This window comes from Vicia villosa, unplaced genomic scaffold (genome assembly GCF_029867415.1).
Source record: "Vicia villosa cultivar HV-30 ecotype Madison, WI unplaced genomic scaffold, Vvil1.0 ctg.000301F_1_1_2_unsc, whole genome shotgun sequence".
NCBI lineage: Eukaryota > Viridiplantae > Streptophyta > Magnoliopsida > Fabales > Fabaceae > Vicia > Vicia villosa.
In genome coordinates, this window is record NW_026705130.1 from 63247 (window position 1) to 72093 (window position 8847).

General features: G+C 33.1%; 1 protein-coding gene across 2 annotated transcripts; it reads left to right on the forward strand.

Annotated features, from left to right (window-relative positions):
• The first annotated feature begins 5425 nt into the window (after positions 1-5425).
• Positions 5426-8101, forward strand: LOC131626525 (probable serine/threonine-protein kinase PBL28). 2 transcript variants are annotated; one of them, XM_058897352.1, is made up of 9 exons: positions 5426-5545; positions 5720-5864; positions 6015-6251; positions 6347-6582; positions 6677-6803; positions 6886-6957; positions 7165-7342; positions 7441-7573; positions 7726-8101. In XM_058897352.1, exons 2-9 carry the CDS (start codon positions 5777-5779, stop codon positions 7963-7965), a joined length of 1311 nt encoding a protein of 436 aa, XP_058753335.1. In that variant the 5' UTR covers positions 5426-5545; positions 5720-5776; the 3' UTR covers positions 7966-8101. The 2 variants fall into 2 exon arrangements, with proteins under 2 accessions (XP_058753335.1, XP_058753334.1); XM_058897351.1 differs by having other exon boundaries at positions 5460-5864.
• Positions 8102-8847: the final 746 nt, after the last annotated feature.

Here is an 8847-nt window from a genome sequence, read left to right on the forward strand (position 1 = left end):
ACCACAACAAAATTCATGGAACTTTAAATGTTAAATCCCAACAACAACAACAACAAAATCAATAGAATACTTAAACATTAAATCTCAAAACAGAATTAACAACAACAATAACAACAACAAAAACAACACAAACAACAACAAAATCCATGGAATCTTTAACCATTAAATCTCAACTACATCAACAACAACGACTAATAAACAAAACCAATAGAATCGTTAAATACTAAATTTCTACAACAACATCAACAACAACAACACCTAATCAACAAAATCAATAGAATCGTTAAATACTAAATTTCTACAACAACATCAACAACAATATCAAACATTTTACTTGATACAACTACAACTAACATTAAATAATTTTAACAAGGAATTACTAGATAAAATATTACATTAAGAAACTAACCTTGAAATATTTTACTGCTCTTTCTTTCATTATCATTGTTTTTAATATGTTAAGTTTAAATTCCAACACTTTACATACAAGATGGATAGTTGTGGCATTCATGTTTTGATTGGCTAGTTAGAGTTTCATGCTAATCACTAATGTTTCATGTGGATTGTTAAGTTGGCAACGTCTTAACTATTGTTACCTTATAAATAGACGGCAAAGATTCATTACTTAATTTTTTTCATCAAATTGGTCATAAATACAAAAAATTTAAAAAATAAAATACGCTACTTTACCCCCCGATTTTTAGAAAAATCGAGGTAATATGTCATAAAAAAATTAAAAGCTAATATTGGTCATAGGTTCGATTCTCAGCAACTGCATTTTTTTTATTTTCATAACTGCCCTAGTGTTTACCTCAGTTTTTTACAAAAATCGAGGGGTAAAATTTGTTAAAAATATTTTAAAGATTAAAAAGTGGTAAAGCGTAGTTGCTAGAATTCGAAGACATGTCTTCTAAATACTTTACCCATCGGTTTTCAGTAAAATCGAGGTAATAGGTCATTAAAAAAATTTAAAAAATTAAAAGATGATAAAATGTAGTTGATGGAATTCGAAGATGCGTCTTCTAAATACTTTTCCCCTCAGTTTCCAGCAAAACCGAGAGAATATGATATTTTTTTGTAAATAAATTAAAATGTGACGCGTCTATGATTTACACTTCAGATTTTTGTTGGGTGGGGTGAAATGCTTCGTCATAAAATATGTTATTTATTATAGTATTTTGTGCACTTTTGTTGAATCAAAATTACTTGCATCGAACTTTCCACGTCTCAAAATTGTTTTCTCTAAAAGGCTTCTTGATGTTCCATTTAGAAGTCATGGTGTTCACTTATAAATTTAGATTTTTTGTCCCACGGTGGACGTCGTCACTTGTTGTGAAAAATCAATTGCTCAAGAATTCAACACATCATGAAATATGATGTGTGGTACCAAAAGTTAATGGTAACCAATACTAAATGGTCTCAAGCAATAATCCATATATCGACTAAGTGTAAACAAATCATAAACTACCAATAACAAGATAAAAGTAAATAATCAACCAACAAAAATTGCTTACACAATTCAATCCAAAAATAATATACCACGAAGGAGAGAAAAATTATGTGATTCACTGCTAATCAAAAGTCTTAATTAGGGGTGTTCAAAACTAAATCAGCCCAATAGAAAATCGCAAACCAAATCAAATCGAAACCGCAAAAAATCGCATTTGGTTCGAATTTGTTTGGGTCATCTTTTAACAAAACCGCACGGTTCGGCTCGGTTTACGGTTTGTATATTGTAAACCGAACCAAACCGAATCAAACCGCATTATGTTACAGCCTAACTTTTACTTAACTCACATCCAACTCAAACTTAAACCTATTATACTTTATCCTTATGATTACAAACAATTTTCTCATCCTTACACATATGATTTCAGTCCCGATCTTCTCAAATATCTAATAGCATTATCGCGCCTTCTTAGCCACATACATCTTCCCTATTCTTCTCTAATTTCTACTCTCTTATATGCTTTTTTTTCACCTTCTCATTTTTATGCAAATGTTCCCTATTTCAATTTCGTTTTTATCGCACATCTTCTTCTCTAATCTCCCAACTCTTTTATTTTTTCTTTTTCATCTTCACTAATCTCTCTCTCGTCTCATTTTTTCATTATAGTAATTTTTATATTGTTTTATTCTATTATTTTATGTTTATTATTCCATTTTTGTCTAATTTAATTTTTACATATTAAATGGAAAATTGTCGTCAAAATATGACGAGTTTTGTTATTTGATAGTATATGAATGTCTAAATACAAAGTTATGTTGTCTCCCATATGTGTATGTATGGCTTAATAAAATATTTGTAAAAACTCGAGCCATCCGAACCGAACCAAACCGCATTGGTTTGGTTTGGTTTAGTTCGGTTTTTTTTTAAAAGCCAACCGAACCAAACCAAACCGTATGATTTTTTCTCTTGCGGTTCGGATGATTTTTTCCGTCAAAACCGCACCGCGAACACCCTAATCTTAATAGGATATTACAAATAAGATAAAAAAATTAGCTCCACAAATCATAAGAACACTTTTTTTTTTTATGATATGTAGGGCCAAGGCCAAAAAAAAAAAGACAAACTACAAAGAAGAAAGCCTAACAGCACACACTGAACTAATTTCTATTCATTTGTGATCCAATCTTTTAACATCTCAATACATGATTCACTTAATCTAAATGTATTTAGAATTGTTTCCTAAGTCCTAACTCTTAAATTACAATCAAAGATCAACACAAATTCCTAGAAGAACCCTAAAAAAATTTCTGTATGCCTATTTGGTTATCTGCTTATAGTTTTGTCTATAATGCCTCTTTAACTTATTATGTTTTGTATTCTATTGGGACTTAAAATCTAATTAGGATATATGAATAAACATGTTACACATAATAAATTGTCAAAAAATGTGATGATGCAAAATAGAAGAACCTTTTTACACCTACTGCAAAAAAAGGTTAGTTTTGTGCATGTGACTCCCCTGCCAATGGCCATTTCACCACTGCATTCTTCTTATGTATTCAGCTTTCTCCCCTCTGCTAAAAATTTTCACTAAAAGGTCCCCACAAACACCTTCAGTCAGCATCATGCATGCAGGAGACAACTCCATTCAAACCAAAAGTCTCATGGTCCTATTTTTTATTAGGACCAAGGATGTTTCTCTCACATGTCAATATTTTCTTACCTCAATCACTTCAATTATTCTTACTCATAATCATGATCTCTTACACATTTACAGTTCATTAACAATCAACTTTACTGCATGCAACACGTTTTTTCATATATTTGACTCATCTAATATGAATCACTTTCATGTTTGGTCCACTAGATCAAATGTGTATCTAACCCTAGTATTTTGATGTTTTTCTTTATTTCTATGAATGAGATGGTTGTTAAATAGACACTGATTCGATAAAATTAAGAAACACACAAATATGTATATCTCCATGCATGGGACAAATGTTTGATCATTTTGTAGTTTGTAGTGGCTGCTACCTGTGAAGTGGGGAACATTTTGCCAACTATGCTAAGGCGCATAAAAATTGTTCATTGGTTATAAGAAACAATAAAAGAGCATGCAATGTACTGATGTACAATCTCTCTCTCTCTCTTCCTATCTGTCTCCACCTCTCATTATCACTGTTTTTGTTATTTATATCATGTTGTTTTTTTACCTGCCATGGTTTTAAATCGGGTCCGCAACTATAATTGTGGTCGCAATATTAAAGATATTTGAAGTCTGGGGTGTCCGGTGCGCCCCTGGTGGGCCCTTGAAAATCCGGAGGGCCAACGTGGTGTTCAGTGGGCCCTTGACGGACTCTCCAACATCCGGAGGATTAATTCATGGTGTCTGGTGTGCCGTTAACGGGCCTTTGAAAATCCTGAGGACCGAGTTTCTTACAGTGTCCGGTGTTACTCGCATCAGGTCTCAAAGGTGAACAACCTCTGGTTGATGGAACAATGCAAGCAAGTGAAGTCGGCAAAATGGATCTGTAACTTCGGGAAAAAGGGCTGAGCGCGGGGTCCCACTTCCAAACCCGTTGGCTGTTGGTGGACTGCTTGATGGGTTCAAACATTTTGTCCGAATATAAAGATTTGTAGCGTAACCGCAACAGCGAAAAACAATTTAAAACCATGATACTTGGCAATGTTGCCATAAATCATGTCACAAAATGAAAGAAACCCTTTTTCTTTTCAATGCAATTATAACAAAACATGAATTATCACCATCATGATCATCATAATCATCATCATAATTCTCACTTTCTAGTTGTACTAATCATAATTAACCTCAAGTACTCTTTCTAAAGATCTAAATCCTAAATTTTCCATGACTTTTTTCCTGACAAGGATTGTGTTTTTTGGCTTTTGTTGTTTATCACTTTACCATGTGAAGAGAATCATATTTCTTCTATTGCACTTTGCAGGACAACAATATGCTGCAATGTGAAACCTCCTGATCTTGTATTACAAAAAGTTTTTTCATGTTTATGTTAAGCTGAATCTATTTTGAATCCCTTGTTGCAGAAGGTAATTGAGGATGAAAAGATTGTGTTTGGAAAATGGAACTCATTTGGATCAGTTTCAGCTTTCTTATATTCTGGCTGGCATTTCCTTTTTGAAATCAAAGGTTTTGAGATTCCTTGGGAATATTTTGGGATTTGGTATACCTATTTCCTTGATGGGAAAGTTTTGTGGGCTAACAAAGTTCAAAAGAAACCAAGCAATTCCACCTGTCCATTTCAATCAAGACAACCTGTTTAAAGTGTTTTCCAGCTTTTCTTAGCTGGATATATATTTTTTCTAAACTTAGTCCAATCCTTGAATTTTTTGGATTATGGATATCAATTAGCACACACAATACACAAACAATTAATCAGAAAGTTCGGTCAATTGTGTTTACGTCTTCAATAATAAATTGACTAGTTTAGTTTTGTAGTATAGAATGCTTAGGGTTACAAAGTACAAGTTATGTTTAAATACTATAGTCTAGTTTGAATTGCTATGCTTGATCGTCTGCCAACTTATCAATAAACATGAGCCGTATTTGGTGACAAGAGTACGACATTAGATTAGATATGACCTAAAATCAGCTTATAAGTGGTAGATACGGGATAATCTTTACCACATAAGCCGTTTTTGTATAACTTAAGTTAGATCTAACCTAGATTTTAAGATGGTATATCAAAGTCTATCAAAGATATGTTGGACCACAACAATAACGTCACCTCTATCAGGTCACTTTGGTCACGTTTCAGATGTCTCGTCCTTAACGTGAAATGTATGTTAAAAGTTTCGCATTGGATGAGATACGATTTGAAAAGGTGTTTAAAAGTAGTACACAACACAATCATCAACTTAGAACCCAATTTTTAGGCTTGAGTTATGCTTGGCCTAAATTTCAAAACTCAACTCTTTCCCTTTTAATCACTTTTATCAGTTATGATTACTTTGTTTTTTACTACTACTAAACTTCTACTACTACTACTACTAGTACTAGTATACTATTACACATTATCATTGTTGAATGAAACTTACTTGAGAAGCATGCAAAGCGTGAGTTCAATTCCTTCTCAATTGTCACCTTTATATAAAGCATCTAAACTGTCTAAGTCTATCCCTCTTTACCATTTCTGGCTAACAAATTGACTTCCATTGTCAATCATAGATCTTTCTTTGTGCTCTCTGGAATGATAGTTTCTTAAATCTTTGTGAAACTACTTTATATAGGTGAAGATCAGGGCCATTTGATAAGAGGTAAAGTTCATGTAGCAATTCACATTGACAATGCAATTGCTTTTGAGGATAAGGCTGCTTCTACTCATAATGATTCAAATGTTACTATACCTCAACAAAACAACCTGCAAATTATCTTGTAAGCTTTTGTCAACTTTTTATCTCTTATCTATGAATACTCCGTCGATCAATTTTACAAAATCAATTCAATTTGGAATCACATTAATCAATCGTTTTGCGTAAACACGCGCTAAGAATAGTAAGAAAAGGCTATCTACTTGATAAACAGGTGGAGTAAAAGATAAGATAGACAGCAGCAATGAACTTCCAACGCTTACACTATCCGTAAAAGAATCTCAAGATAAAAAACAAGGAGGAGGAAGAAGAGTCGCCGCCGTAGTTGGTGGTGCTGGTGCTGCTTTAGTCATCATTGTCATTGTGGTGATTATCTACATCTGTTTGAGAAGATATAGAAGATTTAAAAGACAAACATCTGATTCTGCTTCTTCTGTGCCATCACAAGCCGGTAAATTAATTTGAGTACATTACGAGTTATTACAATTCTGATTATTCGCTTTTTTTTTGTTGCGATTATTTACTTATGATATTCTTGTTTGACAGTTGAGATGGGAAGAATCAACAGCTCGCAGTATGTTAATGCTTTCTCTCCACATTACATGCAGAACACGAGATTGTTAACGATTTCCGAGCTGGAACAAGCAACAGGAAATTTCAGCCAAAGTAACATTATAGGTGAAGGAAGATTTGGATTTGTATATAAAGGTTTGCTTCGAGATGGATCTTTTGTGGCTATAAAAAGACGCATGTTTGCTTTGACTCGAGATTTCATCCCAGAGGTAAATACGCGATGATGAAACTAGTATTTAAACCCGTGCAACGCGCGTGAAGATGATTGTTACACGTAATGTATGCTTGTATATGAATTGACAGGTCAAGCAAATAGCTCAAATCCACCACATTCATGTTGTCAAGCTTATAGGTTATTATGAAGATAGCTATCAACAATTACTTGTGTATGAGTATCTCCCTAATGGCAATGTAGGGAATCATCTATATGGTACTCTTTCCAAATTCTATCTTTTTATCAAGTTTGTTTCATCATATATTTCATATCTTTATGTCGAATCAATGTTATGCAGACGATGAAGGTTTACCTATTGGAAAGTTAGACTTGCAGCGAAGAGTTTCCATTGCGTTAGGCGCATCCAAAGGTAAATTAGTTTTATCCGTAGTTTTTGTTATGCTTTGGAGAAACAATACGGAGACTAATAAGTCCTTAGAAAATCAAAATTACTTTTGATTTTTCAAGGATCAATCAGGGCTTCGTATTTTTTCTCAAAAAAACAATCGAAGTCGTTACTCTATCCTATATTCTTTTGGAATTCAAAAGTGTTGATTCGGTTCCTACTTTGAAACAGGACTCGATCATCTTCACGGTTTGGTCCCTCCTATGATTCACACAAACTTTAGTACAATAAATGTTCTGTTAGATGAAAACTTTACCGCCAAGGTATCTGATTATGGATTCTGCAAATTGCAAACAAAAGTTGATCAGGCAGGTTCATCTTCAAATGTTGACTACTTTCATGATCCCGAGTATGCTACAATAACAACTTATTCTTGAAAGCATTATCAACATCTGTTATGAACTTTATCTTTTAATTTGAGTTACATTACATATAATTTTTTCAAAGGTTGAGGCTATCAGAAAACTATTCGGAGCAAAGTGATGTATACAGTTTCGGAGTGTTCTTACTAGAGTTGATTAGTGGCTTTGAAGTCCACAACAGAAACATGTCACAACCAGATGAAAATATAATATTTCAGGTACATCTATGCGATACATATTCAGATTGACGTTGAGTTTGACAGAATCACGATAGTACTATAAATCATGATTCTGACAAACTCAATGTCAATATAAAGATATACAAACTTTATCTCTTGGAGGATACTCATATCATAATTTTGTTATGAAGGCGAAATATAGCAGTGTTATGGACGAGTTTATCGATATAACATTGGGAGAGGAAGAAAGAGTTGCTGCTAGACGAATGATGAAGTTGGCTTTACTATGTGTGGATGCGATTCTTAGAAGACCATCAATGGCACATATTGTGCAAGAATTGGAGCGGATACAAAGAGATATTGCTCCTTTGTATTCTGAAATCAATGAGGAGATTGGTGTGGTGACTCTTGGGAGTGAGCTCTTCCAATAAGCCTCTTGAAATTTTTCATGTTAATGATGTTAGTGTTGCAAGTTATAATAACAATATTTGTTCAAGCTAGACAAATTAACTAGACTAAGTGTACAAAAATAAAACATTCATGTTTTAAGGGATATATTTAGAATCAGATGAAGGTGTATGTGTCATGCTTGCAATTATTGAATGGAAAAAAAATCGATAAGCTATGCATAATTAGTAGCAAATTTGTTGGCAAATAAAATTATTGCCTTGAGAAAATCAAGATGCTATATAAATCAATACTATATATTGTACCAATTGCCTAGGTTGTTGTTGTTGTTGCATCATCATCAATTGTTCCTCTGTATTATAAATTGGAGTAGTGTACTTCAAACAATGTTGTAGACCTTGGGAGAAAGAAACATTGGAGAACGAAGATAAGGGAAGCTATGTTGTCAGTGTCACCAAACTTTAATAAGAACTGAAGGCAATTTTCCATAACTTAACAATGAGTAATTTTTTTATGACACAATATATAATCTTGCTTTAACAACTCTACTAATAAAACAAAGAAGACTTAGGAGGAATACATTTCAAAACATAGATGTATATTATTACGTTTGGATCTAAGTGTATTCCCTAATTTATCAATATCTTACACTATGATTTGTTTTCCTTTCGCAGCTATTTTACTGCTAGAAATAGAATGCATTTTCGAAGTATTTTTTTTCTATATTTTTACAGAATTTGGAGGTGCATTTTCGAGAACATTCATTTTTGGGTATTTTCGGAAGTGCATCTTCGAAAACACTCATTTTCACACTTCCATTATTTCGATGGCAAGAACTAGAATCGTTGGATGATTCAGATGGCAAGAACAGTGAGAAAGTTTCTGAGTACATCTCCAGAGTGATT

Coding starts and splice junctions, on each gene's coding strand:
- LOC131626525 (XM_058897352.1), top strand. CDS start 5,777: ATGCAATTGCTTTTGAGGATAAGGCTGCTTCTACTCATAATGATTCAA. Junction 5,865..6,014: donor AACAACCTGCAAATTATCTT/GTAAGCTTTTGT, acceptor CTTGATAAACAG/GTGGAGTAAAAGATAAGATA. Junction 6,252..6,346: donor TTCTGTGCCATCACAAGCCG/GTAAATTAATTT, acceptor CTTGTTTGACAG/TTGAGATGGGAAGAATCAAC.